Below are 24,170 nucleotides of genomic sequence, written 5' to 3'. Positions count from 1 at the left end.
AAAAGCAATTTCTAATTTCATTAGGTTTAGATATATTCTTTCCATCCACCTCTAGGCTTGTAACTGTATTTAGTTTCTGCCTTTTCTTCAGTTGCCATGCCAAAAGTTTGCCACATTTATTTGCTGATTCAAAAGTCTTTTGCTTCATTTGCTTTATCTTCCATTCAATCTCTTGGTTCATCAATTCCATATATTGTGTTTGATATAACTTGATCTCTCTTAAAATGTCCTGAGATTTTGGTTTTGTTCTTAATTTTCTCTCTCCTTCCTTTATCATTTCCAAAATCTTCTCTTTTTTCTCATTTTGTTTTTTCCTCTTTATAGAATTTTGTTGAATCAAAAATCCTCTCATAACCGCTTTACTTGCGTCCCAGATCACTCTTTTCTCCACGTCGGTCCTCAAATTTATTTCAAAATAGTCTTTTAGGGTCTTTTGGGCCTTCGTGAGAATCTCCTTATCTCGAAAGAGGGTGTCATTCATTCTCCATCTAAATTGACCAGTTATTGTGAGTTTCATCTCCATCTTCACGGCGTTATGGTCGGAGCAAGTTTTTGGGCAGATTTCCACTTTCTTAATCTTTGGGGCCATTCCACTAGTAACCCAGATTTGATCGATTCTGGTCCAGGTCATCATTGCTTGGGAGAAGAAAGTTCCCTCTCTCTCCAGAGGGTTCCTTGTTCTCCATATGTCTATCAAGTCCATATTTTCTGTCATTTCGAAAAAAGTCTTAGGGAGTCTCCCTTCCTTGCTAACTGTTAGTCTTTGTGCCTTGTCCATGTTGGTGGAGACCACGCCATTCATGTCTCCCATGATTATCATATTGTAATCCAGATAGTCAGTGAGGGTTTCATGGAGTCTCTTAAAGAAGTCAGATTTGCCTTCATTTGGTGCATAAATTCCAACCACTAGAAGTTTTTCTCCTTGTATTTGTATCTCCACTGCCAGATATCTCCCTTGTTCGTCCTTGAATATCATTTTTGGAGCCCATTTCTCCTTCACATATATTACAACTCCTCTCTTCTTAACTTTGTCTGATGAAATAAATTCTTGTCCTAGCCTTTTATTTATAAGTAATCTCCTGTGGGCTCTGGTTATGTGAGTTTCTTGTAGGCATATCAAGTCCAGTTGTTCTCTATTCAATATATGAAATACTTGTCTTCTCTTCAAAGGCCCATTGAGCCCATTACAGTTCCAACTAAGGAATTGCAGAGCCATCTTGCTATTTTCCTGAGGCTCCTCCAACAGCTCCAAGTTGTTGCTCTTCTTCTGATGGTGGTGGTTTTTGTCCAATCGAGAGATTCAGGATATCCAGTGCTCTCCTCTGTTCTGCAAGTACGTCCACAGTCCCCTTCTGTAGGTCCTCCTGGTATCTTGCCAAAAATTTGTCTTTATCTTGAATTGTCTTTATTTTCACCTTCTTTGCCTTGTAGTCAAATGACAGTCCTTGTGGGAATTCCCACCTGAAGCGGATAGAATTTTTCTTTAGCAAAAGAGCTAAGTCCTTGTAGAAGTTTCTTAAGTCCAGAATGTATTTTGGGATGTCTTTGAAGATCTGTACAGCTGAATTTCCGATTTGCAAGGCCTTTTCAAAGTGTAGTCCTAGTATTTTGTCTCTTTCCTCCTTGGATCTGAGTGTGATCAAGCAGTCTCTCGGGGTCTTTCTGTCTTGCTTTTTACCCAATCTAAAGGCAGTCGTAATTTTGAATTCGTCTTCCTCAAGGTCCCAGCAATCCGCAAACTCCCGTGTCAAATATTCCACAAGGTTGTCTCTTTCATTCTCCGGAATCAGTCTTAATTTTAAGTTTCTCTCTTTCCTCTGTAACTCCCACAAGGCCAAAGTTGCATCATGCTCATAGACCTTCTTGGCAATCGGCTCTAATTTCTCCTGTGTCTCTCCCGCAGTGGCTTTGGCATCTTCCGCAATTTGGCGCGTGGTGGCGTTTTCCTCCACCAATTTATTTATAGATTCTGTATTCTGGTTTAATCTTGCTGAAATTTCTGTTAATTTTAGTGTGTTCTCTGAAGTCTGTTTTGTCAAAGACTCCAGAGTTTGGTTTATCTTGAGCAGGGCGTCTGTCACAGCTTCCATAGAGACGGCTGCTCCTTTGTCTTGTCCTGTTGTTCCTGCTGATCCGGCTGTTGCGCCTGAGATTGAGCCTCTTTTCTTTACCTGTTGCTGCTGCAGCTGTTGTTGTTGTTGTTGCTTGGTCTTGGCTCTTGTAACTATCTCTTCTTGTGAGCCACTCATGTCAAGGTCAATTCCCACGGGATTTATTCTCCCTTGGAAAATTCCACTGTCTTAGGCCGTGCCGGACTTTACTTTATCCTCTAGAGGGAGCAAATCAAAATGGCCATAGAGCAAAATTTCCAAATACGAAAACAAAGGAGACTGTCCAAGATGTAAAAAAGGAGATTAACACAGTCAAAGTCAATGTTACTAAGAACTTGTAACTTCAAATTACCACAGTTGCCCAGTTTATGCTGTTTCTTCTTGTATTATACAGTAGCCAGGCACTGTGGAAACTTTGTATCAAAGTATCACTTCACAGGGAAGAGTCAGTTCAGTGTGCTAAGAAGGCAGACCATTTCATGCTTTCAGATGGGTGAGACAGCAGAGGTTTTTTACTTCCAATAGATCATGCAGTTATTGATCAAATTCACCTCCCCTCTGCCCTGCTAGCTAGAGGGGAGATCAAAGGTCTAAATGTCCGGTTTAGCTGATCAAAGAGCGGGTTTAAACGGATGCAAGTTTAGAGCTCCGTTGCTTTCGCTTTCATGCAGTCGGGGGGAGGCAGACTTCCTTTGTTTAAATCTCCCCCGTTTTTAGCCCAATTTTTAAAATTTAAAGGGTCCCGATTATTTTTCAGCTCTTACTCACGGGAAGTCAGTCCAAATTTTCTTTTCAGGAAGGAATCGGCGCTCTCCGCTTATGGCGACGCGGCTTCACTTCGCAGGCTGGGTAGCGACTCTCAGCACCGCGCTCTCTCCCGATGTCGATCCGTAGCCTTTAAAAAGGCTCTTTCACGGTACCGGGGGGCGCAAAGGTGCCCACCGAGTCTCCTTGTTCTCAGGCTTCAGCGCCTGGGATTTTAAGGGTCCCCCGCTTGCCGTAGCGGGTAAGACCCGAACTTGCGAAGCAGTCCTTCTCCGGAGCTCGGAGCTAGGACCGCCATTAAGCGCTGGCACCGACCGGAAGTCCCTTTTGTTGCTTACTATCACAGCATTTAAGTATAAAGTTTGAGGAAAGCACATGCCTAAATCTCCCAAATGTTTGAAAATAGCTTATGGGTACAACTCAAAGTGCTGCTTTTGATCTTTAAGGCCTTAAACCTCTTGGGATCAGTTAACCCACAAGGACCATATACTGTAAGCTGACGTGGATCCTTAGTTCTTCTTCTTCATAGCCTCTTCTTCAGAAGTTGTGATGGGGAGCTTGACTTGCAATAGGACCTTTAGGAAGCTGAAGGTAGTGTGCATGGCTCCTCCATTATAGATACACAACAACCCTGTGAGGTAGGTGATGCTGAGAGACAGCAATGGGGATGCTGCTTTGCCAGGGATCTAGATTCAGGTAGGTAGCCGTGTTGGTCTGACGCAGTCAAAATATACACAGTGGTACCTCGGGTTACATATGCTTCAGGTTACATACGCTTCAGGTTACAGACTCTGCTAACCCAGAAATAGTGCTTCAGGTTAAGAACTTTGCTTCAGGATGAGGACAGAAATCGTGCTCTAGTGGTGTGGCAGCAGTGGGAGGCCCCATAAGCTAAAGTGGTGCTTCAGGTTAAGAACAGTTTCAGGTTAAGAACGGACCTCCAGAACGAATTAAGTACTTAACCCGAGGTAAGGTACCCCTGCCCGAACGGGCCAGTCTTGACAGACTCTGGGGTTTGTGCGCCCATCTCACATCTATAGGCCGGGGGCCAGCCGGTACCTATTTATCTACTTGCACCCGGGGGTGCTTTCGAACTGCTAGGTTGGCAGGCGCTGGGACCGAGCAGCGGGAGCGCACCCCTAACCCGAGGTACCACTATATAAAAATTAAAAAATTGTCCAGTATACCAAGAACAAACTTAATTGGTCTCTAAGGTGCTACTTGCCAGGAATGTTATTGAGTTGTCCAACCCCATTCTAGACCCCATGAAATTATTCTTCAAGAGCATCAGCATTTGTGGCCAGTAGGGATGCTGGAGAATTCCGATGGAAACAGGAGCACAAATTGCCAGCGTTCATTTATCTGTCCCATGTCTGGAGTGGAAAGTAATCCAGCAGACACCCTCCATATTCAATTTTGTTGCTTCTGCTTTTGGTTTCCAAAGGATACATAATTTATTACGTGTTTGTGTGTGTGTGTGTCCCCATTTTGCACTGTGTTTCCTTGCCATTGAAATGAATGGGGTGTAATAATGCAATGACAACCGAATTTACATAATTTCAAGAGCATTGGCATTTGTGGTCAGTAGGGCTTGATTACACAAATAATAGATGAACCAGAACGGGTTGGAAAACAGTGCCTTCTCACATCCCTAGGGGCCAGTTACTGTATTTGTCACTATTATTGTGAACAATCCACTTGGCCCGCACATTGCCTGTGCACAAATTACTGCAATGTGTCTGGTTCAGAAACTCCAGCTGGTGCAGAATGCAGCAGCCAGACTGCGAAGGGGAGCTTCTGGTTGAGAACATGTGATGCCAGCTGCAATGGCTGTCCCTCTACTACTGAGACAGGTTCAAGCTCCTTGTATGAGTTTACAAAGCCCTAAACAACTTAGGTCCAGGATACTTCAGGGGCATCCCAGCTTGATCACAGAGATAATCGGCAGGAGTGTTACTGGTCATTTCCAGAGTTGCTGATGAGGCTCCTTGACAAAAAAAAACCCCCGAACCAAGCCTTTTGCCATCAGCCCAATCCTGTGGAATTCTCTACCAATAGAGATACAGGGGAACAAAAACAGAGGGTGGAGGGGATTATCATTATTACTAAGAATTTTACATGTGATTTTTGTTAAGCCTCAATGGTGTCATCCTGGGAACTTCGTTAGACTTCTTTGTACTCCGCTGCACACCCTTTCCCCATTTTTTCCTGTTCTCTTTCAATAAACTAAGGGGCGTCCTACTAATGTAGATCAAAATAATGCAAGGAATTCAGATCCAAGTTTTTATTATTGATAAGTTTTTCTGAGTTATGCGTACTGGATTTGTTTTTCCTCGAATACACACACACATAGGCATATACTCTGTGTGTGTAAACGTGATATGCAAAATTATATGACATACACACACACCCCTATAAAAATAATGCACATTATGCGATTTGGGCTTAATTAGCTTGTTTTTATTTTGAATTATATATGCGGAGGTTGGGGAAACACAATCAGCTTTTCACCTCTAAAAAGCCTTTAATCCGCCCCTGCCCAGAACTACAATTCCCAGCATTCACTAGGGAAAAAAGGGGCGGCAGTGTTAACAACTAACGTTCAGCACAAACTCCTAAGAACCCCGATCCCTTCAGTCTAACTCCACTCCGGTGTTTCCTCCCCCCTTCTCCCCTTCACTTCCTGGAGTTCCGCGAGCAGGAGAAAGCGGGGGAGGGGCGTTCCTTCTCCGCGAGGCCGGTGAAGGTGGGCGGGGCCTCCTCCTTCTCCTCCCCGCCCACCAACCCTCTCCCTCTCGCTCCCCTGTCATCCGGGTGTGCGCTGCGGTGCGTGCGTCGCGACGTGACGACGTCGGCGCGTGCGTGGCGGAAGGCCTTCCCCCTTCTTACACTCACCCGCTCGCTCTCTCGCGCGCGCTCTCTCTTTCTCCTCTTTCCCCCCCTCCCTTCCTTCTTTCCCTCATACACACACACGCGGGCGCGCGCGCGCGGCCTCCTCCTCCTCCTCCTCCTCCCGGCCTTTCTCCCCGCAACCTACCCGGGCGGCTTCATCGTCGTCGTCTTCGTCGCCCTTCCCTCCGCCTCCCAGCCGGCCGCCATGGCGAACGTAGCCGACACGAAGCTGTACGACATCCTCGGAGTGCCGCCGGGGGCCTCGGACAACGAGCTCAAGAAGGTCTGCCTGGCGGGGGGGGGGAGCCGGTGGGGCGGCAGCGGTGAGAGGGAGGCCCAGGCGGGAGGGAGGCCGCCTTGTGACCGGGGTCATTGGAGACGCCCGGGGTTGGAGCAGGCCTCGCCTGGCTAGGCCTGGCCGGGGGTCGGGCGGGTGGGGGGAGGAGGCGGCGGCCTGGATGGGGCCTTTGGGGCCGGTTGCGGGGAGGGGGAGGCGGCAGAAGCTCAGGGTCAGGCCCGGGCTTGTTGGGTAGCGTTGGGTGGCCGTGTGTTTGTATGTGGAGGAGGAAGGGAAGGCCGCTTGTGGGGGGGGAGGTGGGAGTGAGCTCTCGGCGTGTGCTGGCCCTGGAAGGTGGCCTTCCTGCCAGGAGGAGGGGGAGGGAAGATTATACATTTGCTTATATAATTAATACATATATAATTTGCTTATGGCGCTTGTATCCAACCTATGCACACACACAAACACACACCTCCGCGCTCACCTTGCCGGTTAGTGGTGGGTGTTATGTGGAGGAGGAAGGGCCACCGGTTGAGGCGGGAGCCGGTGTTTGTTGTGGTGTTGGCTCTGGAAGGTAAGTAGGCCCTGAAAGAGAAGGTGGACGCTGATGGTGGGCTGCGTTGTGTTGGATTGATTGCGTTTATATCCTAGAGTCACTTCTCTTTCCACACCATTGAAATATACTTATGCATCCTCCCTGCCATCTTACTTAGACGAATTTGTGGAGGAGAGAGCTGATGGTGTCTACTAGCCACAATGGTGAAGTGGATGCTTTTGAATACCAGATGTTGGGGGGTGGGTGGAGTGCTCTTGTGTTTGGGTCCTGCTTGAGGGTTTCTCATAATAGGCATCTGGTTGAGCACTATGAGAACAGGATTCTGGACTAGATGGGTCAGACAGAGACAAGCTTTCTTTTTTCCTTCTCTTCCCCTTCCCGTCTTTAGTGTTGTTATCTAACCCATAATACTTTACAGGATAGAAAGGTATGTTCAGAAGCAACAATAGCCCATCCCAGCTTCCCAAAAGTTTGTACCTTGGGGATTGTTTTTAGAGTGGCAGTGAGGGAAAGCTGGATGCTGCCCCTCTCCCCATTTTCTTTCCTGCTTCCCTAGATGAGAGGTAAGACTTGCTTCATGATCACAAGGAGGGGAGGGATATTTTTTTTGTTAATTCCACTCTTTATCCTCTCCACCCTTTGCAGACTTTATTATTTAATTTGTTGCTGACCTTCAGTGGATTTCAGCATTAAAACCTAACATTCTATCCAGAACCACAGCACCCATAGATTTTATATGGCTGGTGAGTTATTTTTACGGTGGCAAGAAGAAAGACCTGGGGATTAGGTCCCCCATTTTTCAAAATTCTGTGTGCCTTGCTTCATGGTGGCAAGGGTGAGCCATAGGCTGGCCTTCCTTTTCTCTCCCCATCTTCTCTTTGCCTTCTTCTTGCACCCCCCATAAAAAACCCTTTTGTGCCTTGAAAGTTAGGGTAGCAGTAAGGGAAAACAGAGACTATCTCACCAATATTCTTATTTCCTCCCCACAGTTGAGGCTTGCTGCATGGTATCAAGAGCCTACTTGTCTTGTCTTCCCTCTCCTCACAAGTTTGTGCCTTTCTGGATTGGCCATGTGAGAACATGGATCACCTGTCAGTTTCCACTCTCCACATCTCACCATTTTTTATTCCCCTTGTCACTCCATCTCCTGTAACCTTGAGGAGTTTCTTATGATGGTGAAGGAAATCTGGAGGTTAGCTCTTTGCCCTTTTATTTTCTGCTCTTCTGTCCATTACCAACCCCCAACCAAGGCATGGCCAAAGTTGGCCCTCCATCTGTTTTGGGACTACAACTCCCATCATCCCTAGCTAACAGGACCAGTGGTCAGGGATGAATTGTAGTCCCAAAACAGCTGGAGGGCCAAGTTTGGTCATGCCTGCCCCAATCCCATGCCTCCTGGGAATTGGTTTTACCTGAAGATCATTTCTCCACTTCATTCTTGGGGAGGGTAATTAGAATGGTATCCCAACCTATATTCTCTTTATTTTTACTTCCACGTATGCTGAATCTCATTTGGGCACATTCTGTTTCTGTCTACAAAAGCACAGGCTTCATTCTTGGCCTTCATCCCTCTGTAGGTGATCCCTTCTCATCCTGGCTGTTCAAAAAGGGGAGTGGGGGTGGAAAGGTCAAAAGTCCCTAGGTAACATAACCCCTTCATCAAAATAAAAAATTCCTTCCAGTAGCACCTTAAAGACCAACTAAGTTAGTTCTTGGTATGATACTGTGTATCTGAAGAAGTGTGCATGCACACGAAAGCTCATACCAAGAACTAACTTAGTTGGTCTTTAAGGTGCTACTGGAAGGAATTTTTTATTTTGACTATGGCAGACCAACACGGCTACCTATCTACTACTATAACCCCTTCATGTTAACCCTTTCAAGATTAATTGCCCTTAACTTGTTTTTGTTAGGCACAACCCACTTCTTTTCTTCATCTAATCTTTGAGAACCCCATCCCTCATCAGAACCTTCAGCTGGTTAATAACCATGTCCTGCCTGTTTGTGACGGAAGGGTGGTGCTACTGGGGAATAGATCCTCTTCATCTGGGCGTGTAATAGTATAATTTGTTTGGGCTGGGTATTCGTTGTTATGGAAGCAGGCATTTTGGAGGAAGCATGAGCAATAAGATGGTTCTGAGGTTAACAGGAAAATAAGTTCCTTCATTTGGATTCAGAAAAATCCTATTTATATTCTGTGTACACGTTCCTCCTTTAAAGTGGTGTTTGGTCACTACAGTAATAGGTGATTGCGTACTAAGGGCTGCTGAGATTTAGCAATGTCTTATCCCTTTAAAATGAAAGTTTAGGTGAGTAGCAAAATTAATTATGCCCTGATATTCCTTTTGACTATGTCCTTTAAAAATAGAACATATCCAGGAAAACTTCATGGAAGTTACATTGATATGTGATTTTTGTTTTTGAACCACTTGCATGATCTAAACTTTTCAAAAAAATAGAAAGTCAAATTAGGGTGTGATTTTGAATAACTGGCCGTTTTAATATTTCACAAATAGATGCTTTCTAGGTGAGAGGCAAACATTTAACTGGACTTGCTAGCAGGATTGTGTTGCACTTGCATATATTTTGGAGAAATACATTCCAGAGGCTAGAGAACCTTCTTTTCACAGATGCACATATTGCTTATCACAGCAAGCAGTTTTTGAGCCCTGGGAATATCAAAGGCAGCTAACAGTGTGGCATGGGAAGGCTTCTGTGTGGGAATCAAAATTCCCACTGCTTATTTGTAAGCTTTGGTACATACAGAATGATGGTCTCTGAATTGCAATCATTGGATATAACAGATGGCTGAAGACGCCATTTGACTTTTTAAAGGTTATTCTTTAATTGGTAGATTAGGACCTGGAAGTGGGTTGCATTCCAGCCTATGTTGGTTTGCACTATTACTACCATAATTTTCCTTTTTTTTCCTTTTGGAAGGAGAAAATTAAAACAGTAAAGGTTAAAAATTCAGGATGACTTGAAGTAGAGGGCAGAGCTACATTACTTTTAAATAATGTATAAGAAAATTCTGATGTAATAGCTTGCACATGTAAAATTTCTGTCCATCTTTGGTCATTAGAGAGAAGAGATTCGTGAAACAATTACTGGTTTGTGCCTGTTACAGCTTTGGGTTAAAGATAGGTCGTAGGTCTTAAAATATGAAGTTGTGTCCTGATGAGCAACATTGTAAATCTTGATGCTACTTCATTGCATAGTCTAACAAAATACAGTGGTACCTCGGGTTACATACGCTTCAGGTTACATACGCTTCAGGTTACATACGCTTCAGGTTACAGACTCTGCTAACCCAGAAATAGTACCTCGGGTTAAGAACTTTGCTTCAGGATAAGAACAGAAATCATGCTCCGGCGGTGCGGCGGCAGCAGGAGGCCCCATTAGCTAAAGTGGTGCTTTCAGGTTAAGAACAGTTTCAGGTTAAGAATGGACCTCCGGAACGAATTAAGTACTTAACCCGAGGTACCACTGTATGTAGAGGAAAGCGTAGTTGTGTCCAGGAATCGGGATACTGTAAAAAAAAAGAGATGCTCCATTCAAATATGTACCAATGGTGATGTCATTAATAAAACAGTTCAGGATGGCTGATATTTCTGACAATGTTTGTAATCATAGTAGCATCTCAACTTCAATAGTTTGGCACACGGTATTAACTCAGAGCAGTCATTGAAAATACTTTTCAGTCTTGGTCATGTTACAGAATTACTTCTTAGTAACTATGGCTTTTCTCACTGAAAGTTTATCAGTCACACAGATTTTTAGTGAAGCTTCACTATAACCAACTCCAAATTGTTCTCATTGTTGATCTTTGGAGATTCTTGCTGACTTTGAGGAAATAGTAATGTGTCTTGTTGAGAATTAACTTTTTATTTGTGGGCCCTATTTCCATTCTGTGCATATGGACTTTGAGCACATATCAAACCTTTAGTGGTGATCTTCTTAAGGGGATGGTTGCAAGGTTAAACACAAACAGTTATAAAGTACATATTAAAAGCACTAGGTCATATTTAATTGTAGAAGTAGTGGTGGTTGTTAATGTAAACAGGGAGAGTATGAATATTGAATTGGTTGAGAATTCCCACCATTTTATTAAGGGCAGATTTTTTATGGCAGCAGCAAATATGAATAGGATTTGTGTGCATGGAAGAGATTGAGAAACTCAAGGATATTCAAAAGAGCAAGGATAATTTTAATTTTCTAAGCTGCCACGAATAATGTGGTTAACAGCTACCAGGCAGTCTTTTATTGCACTTCAGTGGTGCTGTAGTATAGTGTGATACATGAACCCCTATGGAAAAACTGTAGACAGCTATAAAGTTTTCCCTCAGGAGGATGTATCTGAGATGTGTTGGGCTTTGATAAGGTTATTATACATCTGCACTGTTCTGAAGCCTCTTCAGATTACTGTAGCTATTCCTGTTCAGACTGCTGAAGTTTGGCCATGCTTGAATAACTGCTGTTGAATTGGGTTCAATCTTTGATAACCTAATGCTGTTGAATCTAGTTTCATTTCAATGGGGGCTCATATGCAAGCTTGTTCTTGTAATGGATTTTTTAAAAAATAAAAAATAAGGTTTTTCAAGCACTAGTTGACTTCAGGGGCTTTTTTGGGAGTGGGGAAGGACAAGCTGAACTCAAAATCTGTATTCATTTCCCCACTAACTAGTTATGTTGGTTCCTTTTGCCATTTAGGCATACCGGAAGCTTGCCAAGGAGTACCACCCTGATAAGAATCCAAATGCAGGTGACAAGGTAAGACTTCTTCTGCAAATTGTTGCATTTTAAGATGAACAAGACACAATGCTGGCCAAAATAGCTTGTGAACACGTAGTCTGAGAAAAACTGAAAAGAGGAAAATATGCAAAAACGATCACACTGGTGGAAGAGTAGCCATCGGTGAGGTGTAGGTAGTACTCAGCTTTAATTGGATGAAATGTTGGTTTAAATCCATACTCTGTGGTGAAGCTTACTTAACAGCCCAGTTCTATCTCAGAGCTGTTGTGAGAATAAAATGGAACAATATTCATGCGCATTAACCTCGTCTCTTTGGAGAAGCAGTGGGATGTGAATGTTATAAGATAATCAAAGCTGCCTTCTTGCCATTAGCTGTGCTTTGACACATGACTGCAGAGAGGAGTTTGTTCAAATCAATGTGAGTAATGGAGAAAGTTCATGAATGACACAGATGTGACATGCTTGTGTAGTGAATCACTGAGATGCCTGAGAGCAAAGCATAGAAGAAGGATGGCTCAGCTGTGCAGAGCAGGATATACCTAGTCCTCCTCAAAAGCAAAGGAGAGGCCTGTTCTTTGAAGATAGGTCAGTAAAGGAATGCAGGAGAGTTGGATGCCCAGAGTCGGCTCACCTGCCTGTTGCCAGAGTCCAGACTGGGCTGGCATTTTGCATATATCTGCTTATAAAACAGTAATTGTAATGTAGTAGAAACGTATCTGCCGAAACACTTTCCTTTCCTATTGTACATATATTGCCAAACATGCAAATAATAGGCATTTCATTTACATTTACCTCCCTAGTTCAAAGAAATAAGCTTTGCCTATGAAGTTCTCTCAAATCCCGAGAAACGCGAATTGTATGACCGGTATGGAGAACAAGGCCTCCGAGAAGGTAGTGGTGGAGGTGGAGGAATGGACGATATTTTCTCCCACATATTTGGTGGGGGACTGTTCAGTTTCATGGGTAGTCAGAGTAGAAGTCGCAACGGAAGAAGAAGAGGTGAAGATATGATGCATCCACTCAAGTAAGTACCTGGCTTATTGTCTCTGGGGGAAGTTCCTGTCTTGAATGCATAATTGCTCTATTAGTGGGCTGACGTTCTCATGACAAACTGAAGGACTTTCAAGTACACATGATTTAAAATTATCTGAAGCTACCTGATACCAAAATAGCCTTGGCGATCCAGCATTTATTTGTTTTGTTTTTTTAAGTCTACCCTGCCTTCTTTTCCAAGGAAACTTAAGACAACTAACTAATAATACAGTATTGTACACACAACATTCCTTACCAAACCCAACAAAACAAATCCAGTTATTAAAATATACACAACTTAAGCCAGCACAACATTTAAAAGCTGTCTTTAAAAGCCATGTTGTCACCAGGCACCTGAAAGGATGCAGTGATGGGTCTGGTGCATCTCACCTGGCAAGCAACTTACGTAGAGTGGCACCACAGCAGAAAATCCCTTCACTTTTTTAAGGCTGAAACCTTACCTGCAGAGTTTGTGTAACACCTGACTCAACACAAATGATTAGCATGACCCCTTCCATTGTGAGTGTAGGTGGGACAAGATCTCCATAGGGCCCAATGTTGCCCCTTTGGATGTGGCAATGGAGGTATACCAAACCTTTACAAAAGATTAATGTTCTTCCTGCTTCTCCATGGAGCCTTCTCTCTCTCTCTCTCTCTCTCTCTCTCTCATCGGATGAGTTGTTGTTGTTTTTTAATTCAGATGGGGTTTTAAAAATGCTAGAGAAAAAAATTCTGGGTTTAGCCTTGAACACAAAAAAGTAATCCAGCATTGTAATAGATAGTCCCAAGGAACTGGTACCTGGTTATGTGTTGGTTTGTTTCTGCCAAGGCAGGTTACTAAAGAAATAAGGCCAAGCCACTAAATCATCAGTGAATGGAATATTAAAGCCTCACCCATGCTTTAGGTAACTTGATACATTTACAAGACGGGTTGGACTAATCATTGCAGCAAAACCACTTATTAACAGCCTAGTGAATAGATCGCTTTAAACCTGAGGCTATCGTTCTACCAAGTCAATGTGATTAAAAACATTGAAGTTCAAGTTGTTCAGAATCCCTTACAATGAAAAGCAGACAAGTTGGAACAGCAGACTGTTCCAATAAGATCAGGTGAGAAAGCAAGCCTTCGCAAGAGCAGATGGAGTGAGGCAGGTATTCTGAAATTCTAGTTTAACGCAGCAGGTGGACTAGGCAGGCAGTGATGGGTACAGAATTGAATAACCTGAAATTTATTTTTTAAAGAACAAAAAATCCTACCCTTTATAGCCAGTAAGATGCTAAGTGTATTTATCTTAGAGTATTGGTGAGTCGGTTTTTTTGGCAGGAGGCGAGCTTAATGTTCTGCATAGCTCCTTTCCCCAGTCTTTAACCAGGCCTTGATTGGGTGCCAAGTGCAGAAAGGCAGCATATAAAATTGAAGCAATAAAAAGCAGAAGCAAAATTAATGGTGCAAAATTAAGCAAATGCCAGTTTGCTTCCATTAATTATGCAAGTTGCAAAATTCAGATTACATTGGTGCAGAAATGGTTTGTTTATTTGATTCATTTTAAAGTGAGTATACAGAAGCCTGAGCAGGAGCTAGCCAAGTGTTACTTCTACTTTAGAATGCTGCATTCTGACAGAGCAAATGTACTAGAGGAGTTGTAGCATATGGTTCTTATTCCATGAATGTGTCCCAAGTCAAAACAAAAACCTTAATTTCACCTGAGGTGGGTTGGGAGTTAACCAGGAAGAGCATTTTTCAGTGCCATTGCTCCATTTATGGAATTTTCTGACATTTAGGAGTTGCCCCATTAACAGAGTTGTAGGGTGATGATCATTGTTGGTTTTGTTTTTTGCTTTTAACTTGAATTCCAATATTTTGTCATGTGAAACAGCCATGTCTTAGCAGATAACATAATTTCATCCATAGTCATGCTAAAGAGAGCCACAAAACACCCTCATTGAGCTTAAACCACAGTGAAATTCAGAGATTCGAATATTAATGTAAATAATTTTAAATGATGTTAAAAGCCCGGGGGGGGGAATACTTGACTGGTACGAAAAATATACTAAACAAGGTTCCTTCCCAGGCAGGCCCAAATAGTGCCAACATTGTTATCCTTTCAGTGCCAACAAAATATATTTTTGTTTCCCTGGCCTTCTAAATGTATTTTGATGTCTGTTTCTCTCTCTCAGTATGATATGTATTTTATATTGGGTTGTTTTTTTAATCTCCCCGGAAGCTGAAGGGTCATATACAGATCTTTCAAACAAATAATGTGTGAAATATTCCATTAAAATGTCTCCATCTGGAATTTAGTGATATTTTATTTTTCCTGCTGAAAGCAGAACTGGAATCTGCTGCCTTTAAAATCTGTATTTTTCACTAAAGGGCTGTAGAAACTGGCTGCAGCTTTTAACTGTGGTTTGTAAAATCCTTCCTTTTTAATCTTCAGCTGATGGCTTTTACTGGTTATGCTCCTACAGTATGTGTTGTCATATTTTTGCGTTGCTCTTGGAAAAAGCAGTGGTACAAAGGAAAAACAACCATGCAGTATGAGATTAGGTCTAAAATGGTTGCTGTGTTGAGTGTGAAAGTCCTTGCTATGCTGCTTGAGAAAGGATGGGCAGCAATTAAGGGAAAGAGGACAGCAATAAAAACTAGTGGCTATTCCTCTAGTCAAAATTTGAATTAAAAATTTCCATGAAACAGCTGAAGCCTCTTGATTTACGGAACACCTTGGTTTGCTGTCATAATCATGTATTTGAAATGTTTGTAGCCTGCCTTTTGAACATAGAATCACTAAAATATCTTACATGTCACCAGACTAAGATAATTGTATATTAAAAAGTCCACACTTAATCATTCAGGGCTGCCAGATTTCCTTCAACAGAAACCATTATTATTATTATTATTTATTAAAAAATTGTTTACTGCCATATACTCATAGGTTTGAAGGTGGTTCATAACATAAAATTACAATATAAAAAAGAGAAACCCCATTGGGAAGGTCAGGAAAGATGAGAGTTCTAGATATTGCTGTATGCCTGTGTGAACAGGAACACTGAGCTGGTGCTTAAATGTTAATACAGACATCTGAGAGATACACACAAGGCAGCAGTTCCTTACTTGCAGAGCCACCTGGTAGCCACCTGCCTTAACCTCTCCCTGAAGGTGAAGGCACCAAGAACACAGCCTCCACTGAAGACCTTGCTGTGGTGAGAGTGCTGAGGTAGGACTGGAGAAACCCAAGTTCAAATCTCCACTGAATTACTGGGTGACCTTGGACCTATTGCTAGCTCTCAGGCCAGGGTTAGCCCTTGCCATGCCTTCCAGATATTGTTGGACTACAGCCTTTATCAGCCGCAATGGCAGTGGTCAGGGACAATCGGAATTATAGTCAAACAATCTGTCAAGGGTGCCAAGTTGAGTATCTCTATTTTAGGCTAATTGCCCCACAGGGCTATGTGAGGATGAATTAGAAGGTTCATGTATGTTGAGTTCATTGGAAGGAAGGTAGAGTATACATGTAGTAATGATTCATTGCTATGCTATGGGGTATGGAGACTTTGGTGCACGTGTGAAATCCTGGTAAGAGAACGTAGAGCTACCGTATAATGGCAACAAGTTGGTGGGCATACTTTTTCTACATTGCAGCTCATCTAGCTCTTGGGCTGGTCTAAAAAGAATAGTGCTAACACTTTTTACCAGTGTATATTCGGTATCTGGAACAAGTTTTTGCCACTTCATGTAGCCTTTCAATAGTTGTGCTTGCAAATATGTTAAAACAAGATGTGTTCAGTTTTCTGCTGATACTTGAACCAAAACCTAAAGTACAATCCCTTTCCCTTACTCAGAGTTTCTTTAGAAGATCTTTATAATGGGAAGACTACCAAACTACAACTTAGCAAGAATGTCCTTTGTAGTTCATGTAACGGGTGAGTTGTTGTTTTTTTTGTTTGCTTTTTTTTTGCATTCATCTGTCTTCAAAAGATTAATGATTTGATTCTTGAAAAATTGAGCAAAGATTTAAAAATGAAAATTAAATATAATTTTTTGTTTAGACGAGCCTATCCAGATATGTAGAATGTTTACATGAGTTCTAATCTGGTTTTAGCTTGTCACTGTTTTTAATTGTTATTTTATTTTTTAAAAATAGCTGTTTTTACTGATAATTTTATTGGTTTCTTTTTGTAAATCGCTTGGGGTTTTTCTACAGTCAGTTGGTATATAAATTGCTGGAATCTAATAACTGCTAACAAAAAAGTCCATGTCCACCTAAGGTTTAGTTGTTTGTAGGGTTACATTGTTCAGCTTTGCAACAAGATGCCCTTGTGTGTGTGTGTTGCCTGCATCCTGCTCTTCCTTGCTAAGTGCTTATACGATTTTTTCAAGTGGGTTGCTATCCAAAGCACTAAGACCCTCCCTTCAGATGTGAAGGAAATAAGCAGTTATCCTATCTTTAAAAGACATCTGAAGGCAGCACTCTTTAGGGAAGTTTTTAATTTTTAATGCTGTACCGTTATTAACATTTGATTGGGAGCTGCCCAGTGTGGCTGGGGAGACTCAGCCAGATGGGCAGGGTATAAATAAATTATTATTATTATTATTATTATTATTATTATTATTATTATCATCATCATCTCGTAAGCTTTAAGACTTGCTACAGGATTAGATGTCCCCAGGCTCCAAAGATGTAAAGCTACATTTCCTTTTTGTGTTTATAATATGAAATCAACATATTTTTGATCTAGCCAAGGGGGTAAATCTGGAGCAGTTCAGAAGTGCGCGGCTTGCCGAGGCAGAGGTGTGCGTATCATGATCAGGCAGCTGGCTCCTGGGATGGTTCAGCAGATGCAGTCTGTCTGCTCTGACTGCAATGGAGAAGGTAAGCCAATCAATTCACCACAAGCATCTGATCTCAAGAAAAGTCCCTTAAGTTTCAATACATTATGATAGCTAAAACTAGGGTGCAGGTTAGCAAGATGAGAAGCTCATAAATCCCTGCTCCCCATTGAATTGTTTAGACACATTGGCAACATGATTTGCCCTTTGCCTTGCTTTCATTGGTGTGGTTTGTCAATGCAGTGGGAATATAGAACTCTTAAGGATGATACACATACAACTAGCCGTCTACAGTCATACCTCGGGTTGCGAACACTGCAGGTTGCACGTTTTTGGGTTGCAGACCGTGCCAAACCCAGAAGTACTGGAACGGGTTACTTCTGGGTTTCCATTTCAGAAGCACAAAATGACATTCGCTGAAGCGCCGAATCACACGTGTGCAGATGCAACGCTGCTGGTTGCCAGTGCTGCAGGTTGCCAGCGTGCCTCCCACACGGATCATGTTCGCAACCTGATGTACTAGATGCATCAGTGGCAATTGCATTATGACACCTTAGGCCTAACTCCTACATTGCAGGAGTGGTGAGGTGGTTGTTCCAGTAATGTAGGAGTATAGAAAGCATATGCAAGAAATGACATGGAAGGAACTGGTCTACATTCCTCATAACCTGGTCTGCAGGGTCATGAGTGATCAGCAGCTCAGCTGTTCCTGAATAGTTGCAAGTTGGCGGCTCCTGTGGTGGGGTCAGGTATCTTAGCCTTAGCCTGTCTTCCTGCTTTAAATGACACGCATTTGAATGGGGAAGTTCCTGACCTGGTTTTAGCGAACCACATTGAGACACCAGCAGCACTTGTTGGTAGGTGTGCCTTGCATCTTAGTAAAGAAGCAAACTATGGAGCAGGACTTAGGAACCATTTTATTATTGGAGTGGGGGGAGTTTCTTATAGATTGCTTTCTATCATAAACCCAAAAGGGTTTCCATAATAAACAAAATGATACCAGTGAAATACAGTTTAAACATACAAGAATAAAATAAGCACCAATACAATTGAGACCAGGGCTAACAGTAATCAAAGCATGGCCTCCAAAAGTTTGTGAAAACACGGGGGACTTCAACATGCAACAGAATCCCATCAGCACAGGGGGATTCAGAGGGCCACATTCTCATTTGGGCAACCTTCCAGGGGCCATGTGTAAGTGACATGGTGGCCAGGGGCAGAAATTGGGTGTGGCAGCAGATGTGATCCTCGTCTTTGTTCAGTGGGTTTCATTCTGACTTCACAAGTCAAAGCATGTTCACACACACTTTCACACACTCCATGCAGGCAAGCCAGAGGCATTATCACAGTTGGGCACATTCCAGCCAGGCAAAGGCACTCCAGGAGGGTGCAGAATAGGACTGTGGACAAGTGTGGTCTGGGGAAAGTCGCATGGGCCAGATAAAAAGGCCTGGAGGGCTGTGTTTGTCCCGCATGCCAGATGTTCTCCACCCCTTGAAACTGGGTCATAACTGGCCGTCTCTCTCTTTTCTAGGGGAAGTAATTAATGAAAAAGATCGCTGTAAAAAATGTGAAGGGAAGAAGGTGATCAAAGAAGTGAAGATCCTTGAAGTCCATGTAGATAAAGGCATGAAGCACGGCCAGAGAATCACCTTTACTGGAGAGGCCGATCAAGCCCCCGGAGTGGAGCCAGGCGACATCGTTCTGCTGCTTCAGGAAAAGGAGCATGAGGTAACTTGCTGCCTGAAATGCAAAGCTGTCTTTTTATAGCAGACCTTTGGAGCCTTTTGAATACTGAGGCTTGTAGTGGTTTGTGGGGGGGGGGCGGTGTGTGTGTAGTGGTGCTCCAGTAAATGCATGGAAGATAATGGAGTTGAACTAGATAGCCATGAGCAAAAGGAAAATTGCTGCTGGTGCTGTTCTGCCTGTTTGTGCAAGAGTGTGAGTAGTTCTTGTGTTTCGGCTTCTCAGGAGATATTGCACCACCTCTTGAAGTTAGAATCACCTTTTGCACTTGGTGTCTTGCCACATGGTGTAAAAACATACTTCCCATGAGCAGAAGAAACATGTATACAGAAGTGCACTTTTTTGTATCTAACCCAGGGGTGGGGAACCTCCAGATTCTGACCCTCCATATACAGTATTGTTGTCTTCTGTCACCCCAGCCAGCATGCCCGGCGGTCAGGAGGGACACAGGCTTCCCCCAGTTTAACCTGTGATAATTTGTGTGAACAAATTAGTTGACAGTAGCAGAGAGAAACATGGGGCCCCACCCAGTAGATTCAGCCAAGGGACCATGTGCTGCTTGGCCCCAGCTATCAGCAGCCCAGTCTCTGTTCAAGCAGGTCATTTATATGAACTACTGTACTACTGTGTGTGATTAGTCTCTTCTCTTTTTCCCTATGTGTCTAATCTTTTTTAGAAATGTAAGCCTGTGGGAAGGGCCTATCATGTTTTTAAATCTGTGTGCAGCATTTGGTACATTCTAGGCACCTAATTGTTACCTAGCAATTAAAATAGGTATGTCTGTGTTGCTTGTTTCCATGCTTTACATATGCGCAACTAGAGAAAGATAACATAGGAGACCTGCTGCTATTTTAAATACGCATTCTGGAAACCAGAGAAGCTAGCAATGGGCAACTCCTCATAATGGTCAGAGGCCATTTGAGACATGGTTGCTTTTGTTCTCGTACCTTTCCCAGTAAAATGTATTGTGAACTCCTTGCTGTTGTGACCCGAACCATTTGAAATACACTTGGCTGCTATTCAGAATTAAACAAAAAACAATTGAATGTTCAGAAGCAAAAGCCTTTCAGCCCAAAGCTTGGTATTTTTGCTCACAAGTCTCTGGGCTGCATCCAGCTAAGCCATGTTTTGAAGTATCCCCATTGAGACAAATGAAACTGGTCATAACTAAGTTGACTGAGTTCATTTTCATGAATCTTAAGTCAGATGGCCCTACTGAATTCTGTGAGTTGTCCTAGTCCTGGAGTTGTCATAGCCAAGGCAATTTCTGCTATTTCCCCCTCCCCCAGTCCTAGTCTCAAAATTTATATACAGTGGTACCTCGAGTTACATACTCTTCAGGTTACAGACTCCGCTAACCCAGAAATAGTACCTTGGGTTAAGAACTTTGCTTCAGGATGAGAACAGAAATTGTGCTCTGGCGGTGTGGTGGCAGCGAGAGGCCCCATTAGCTAAAGTGGTGCTTCAGGTTAAGAACAGTTTCAGGTTAAATACGGACCTCTGGAACGAATTAAGTACGTAACCAGAGGTACCACTGTATAGGAGTGTAGTCAGATGTAAATGTAAGATACTCCTGTATGTGATACTTTTTGTCTACCTGTGAGATTTTAGTGTAATACAAAGCATATACACACTAGGAGTTCATGATCTAGCTAGAGGCCAGTACCCATTTTTTCCCTTCCCTCACAATGGTTCCTACCTGTTTGCAGGTAGCTCAAGACAGACAAAAAGCCTGGTCTGGACCCTGCATTATCATCTGAAGTGCTTCTCTGTGTGCCCCCTTCATGGGGTGGGAATGGGCCTTTTCACTAGCAGCTCTCTGCTTATGAAGTGCACTCCCCAGGGAGGCATGCCTGGCACCATCTTTATCTATTTTTAGGTGACAGCCAAAGACTTGTCTTTGTACCCAGGCTTTTGGCCCTAAATTTTGGACGGTTTCTCGTATTTGTGGCCTCTTTTTCTGCTTTTTTTAGTGGGCCACGATCAGTAAAACGTATATTTTATGTGTGGTTTTTATTGATTTTGTTACAATTGGGTTTTACTGTTTATATTGTGTTTGGGGTAACTTTTGTAAGCGACAATTTTTTGTTTTGTTTTTGTTGTTGTTATGGTAGCCCATCTGCTCGTGCATTTGCCGCTAAACTTCTTTCCCTCCCTTTTCCAAGGTGTTCCAAAGAGATGGGAATGACTTGCACATGACGCACAAAATAGGACTTGTTGAAGCACTGTGTGGCTTTCAGTTCACATTTAAGCACCTTGACGCACGTCAAATTGTGGTGAAATACCCCCCAGGAAAAGTAATTGAACCAGGTAAAAAATCTCATGGGCTTTTGGAGCTTTTTGGAAGCCTGTTACCCTGTATTTTGCCCGTTAATGTATTTGATTTTACACAGAGGGGAAAACTATAGGCTGCCTCTTAACAACAATTGCCTTTGTCCATTCCTGCAGGCTGTGTCCGTGTTGTTCGGGGGGAAGGAATGCCACAGTACCGCAATCCCTTTGAAAAGGGAGATCTTTATATAAAGTTTGACGTGCATTTTCCTGAAAACAACTGGATTAGCCCAGAAAAGCTTACAGTGAGTACCCCAGGATGTATCTCTAAATGCTCACCTCTTCTGCACGCCAGCTGCAGAATATGTGGAATTTGCACATCACCATTACATCTGATCACTATAGGAAACAGTTTTATCCAGCTATGTTCCTCTGCTTGGAGTAGACTCACTGAAGGTGAAATTGACTTAGCTCCACTAATTTCATTGGGCCTACTCTGAGTAGGTCCGACATTGGCTGCTTGATCAGACGACACACCTGCCTGATTCTACAAGCATAGATTTAAGGATGGTGATAAAAACACAAGCTCTAAAACAATTGTACTGGGGAAAGGGCACAGTGTATGTAAAAAGGCCAGATTTTTTTTTTTATCAGTGGAGAAAAGGGTACTGACCAAGCCATGGCTTGAAACTTTAAATAAAACCAAAACAATAAAAAAATAAATAAAAGCAGACATCAGTTAACCATTGTAGTAGGATTTCTTCTTAATTTTCTGCATAGGCCTGGTGGAATAGGAAAGCTTTCAGCAGGTGTTCAAAGGTTGGTGCAGAAGGCGCCTGCTGGAACTTGTGTTCCTGCGAGTACTACATTTTTGCATCACTCTTCTTCCAATACTTTCTTTTTAGGAACTTGAAGATCTTCTGCCTGCCAGACCAGAAATCTCCAACATAATTAGTGATGCAGAGGAGGTAGAACTTCAAGAATTTGATACCACTCGTGGTTCAGGTGGTGGCCAGAGGCGTGAAGCTTACAACGATAGTTCTGATGACGAAAGCGGCCATCATGGACCTGGGGTGCAGTGTGCCCATCAGTAAAAGTTTTGTCTGGGGGTGGGGGCGGGGGAAAGTTACACATGGATTTTTCTCTTCAAATTTTGCCTGACTTGTTTCCAGCAATCCAGTTGGATTGTGTGAGCAATCCACACGAACCCAATGGACATCTGTTGCTATATGTGTAACTTTTAAATTGGTCCATAGTATCTACAGAGTGTATAATTTAAACTAACCACACAAAAAAGCTTTTTTTTCTACTGTTCTGTAGCAGAATAAAGGCACTTGAAAGGAAGATGAGATTCTCTCCTTTTCACCTGGGTTAAGTTTCAGTCCTTGTACTTGTGCTTGATTTTTACCAGTTTTTGTGTAGATTTTAAGTTCTATATTTTAAAAATTCAAATTCTACATTGTAAAGTTTTTGTGTAAAACTTTGTCCCGAGGCTTGGTATTTGGCTGCACCTGCATAAGCTGCTACAATAGAATAAAGAATTTCATAGCCTGTATCTATCACTTTAGATGCATGGTAAGTTATTGGACTTGGCACACAGTGGGGTTAGAACTGATGGGGAACCATGGAAGAGAGAGAGGAAGAAATGAGATGTGGTTGTAAAAGTTTTTTACCATCTTGTGAAAGGTTTCTGAAACTAAATAAAAGCCGTTGGTGTATGATGATACTTCTTGTAACCTTTTTCTTTCCATAAATTCACACCTACAATTACTCTTGAAATAGATTTTTTATTTCCAACTCCAGTATTAACCTCTTAAACTGAAGGCTCAGAATGGGTGGGTGGGCAGTTGTATGGCTCCTGGGCTCAATGCTTTGTTGGCCAGTGCCCCTGAGTTTTAAAACCCCTGATGAAACAGACAGTGGACCATCCTGAATAGCTTGAAACCTCAAGCAGAGAGCAACTCAGAAACAGTTAAGAAAATGGTTAACAAACGGTTACAAGGCAAATCCTATGGTCTGTGCACACTCCTATAACACAGAAATAAATTTGTAAGTAAAAATTTTATCAAAGGGAACTTAAGAAAAGCAATGCAACATTTTGCAGTAGAACATTGCAAACCTCAGCACAACTGCAGGAAGTTGGAATAGTACCTACAAAACTGCTTCATGATTACCTAGCCGCATACTGTTTTACCTGATCAATAGAAAACCCTACAATCCATGGTATAGGTCATTTTGAGCCCCCCTAAGGAGGTTCCTCCAGCCCCTTTCCTTTGCTCATTTTAGCTGCCATTAAGCAATTTAGCAGTGCACCAAACAAAACAAGTTTTCTTTGAAAGCTTAGAATGCATCTTAATTATCCTAATTGTCTCTTTACCTGCAGTGTGGAAACAGCCCTTCCAACAGTACAGAGGTCATGAGACATGCATTACTCTCGTGTCTTTGTGATCATTTTGCTGAGTATTTAACTACAACATCTTCAATCCGAGGAAAATGATTGACCCATTTTTAGGTGCAGTAGTCACAATATTAGTTCAACAGATACTAGGTTAGCCTAAGTATGATTCTACCAGGCTTTGAGTCAAACTCCAAGGGAGCATTGGAGAAAAAAATCAACTAAGGCCAACACTGCTGAAGCTTTAGGAAAGGTTTTCCCAGCTAGCAAGCACCCCTTGAGCTAGGACTTGCCTGATCTCGCTTCACCCCCCCCCCCAAAAAAAACCATTAGTCAAATACTAGCGACAATTTAAAGTATATTAGTTTTCAATGGAGTTTAACATGCCTGTTTGTTTAGCCACTTCTGACCCACTAACTTTCAAGTTAAAACATACCTTGCTCTCTGGATTAGGACCTGCAAACCCTGTGTTTATTGCTTTGCTCCCTGATGATAGCTCTTACAATGGGGATGAGTGGTCCTCCAGAAGTTGAACCTAGCTACTA

General features: G+C 42.7%; 1 protein-coding gene and 1 long non-coding RNA gene across 2 annotated transcripts in view; one reads left to right on the top strand and one right to left on the bottom strand.

Annotated features, from left to right (window-relative positions):
* Positions 1-24,170, bottom strand: part of LOC310711698 — a 264,847-nt gene that overhangs the window by 59,149 nt on the left and 181,528 nt on the right. The window lies entirely within an intron of this gene.
* Positions 5,687-22,956, top strand: DNAJA2 (DnaJ heat shock protein family (Hsp40) member A2). Its single transcript, XM_083514012.1, has 9 exons — positions 5,687-6,051; positions 11,312-11,371; positions 12,154-12,377; positions 16,226-16,306; positions 17,123-17,256; positions 18,748-18,944; positions 21,125-21,269; positions 21,408-21,535; positions 22,136-22,956. The coding sequence occupies exons 1-9, from the start codon at positions 5,974-5,976 to the stop codon at positions 22,322-22,324; spliced, it is 1,236 nt and encodes a 411-aa protein (XP_083370138.1). The 5' UTR covers positions 5,687-5,973; the 3' UTR covers positions 22,325-22,956.

Source organism: Podarcis liolepis, assembly GCF_965112155.1.
Source record: "Podarcis liolepis genome assembly, chromosome: 7".
NCBI classification, from domain to species: Eukaryota; Metazoa; Chordata; class Lepidosauria; order Squamata; family Lacertidae; genus Podarcis; species Podarcis liolepis.
Note: the sequence above shows the minus strand (reverse complement) of the source record. Positions and strands in the feature narration are given on the sequence as shown.

Coding starts and splice junctions, on each gene's coding strand:
- DNAJA2 (XM_083514012.1), top strand. CDS start 5,974: ATGGCGAACGTAGCCGACACGAAGCTGTACGACATCCTCGGAGTGCCG. Junction 12,378..16,225: donor GATATGATGCATCCACTCAA/GTAAGTACCTGG, acceptor TCCCTTACTCAG/AGTTTCTTTAGAAGATCTTT. Junction 18,945..21,124: donor TTCAGGAAAAGGAGCATGAG/GTAACTTGCTGC, acceptor CCCTTTTCCAAG/GTGTTCCAAAGAGATGGGAA.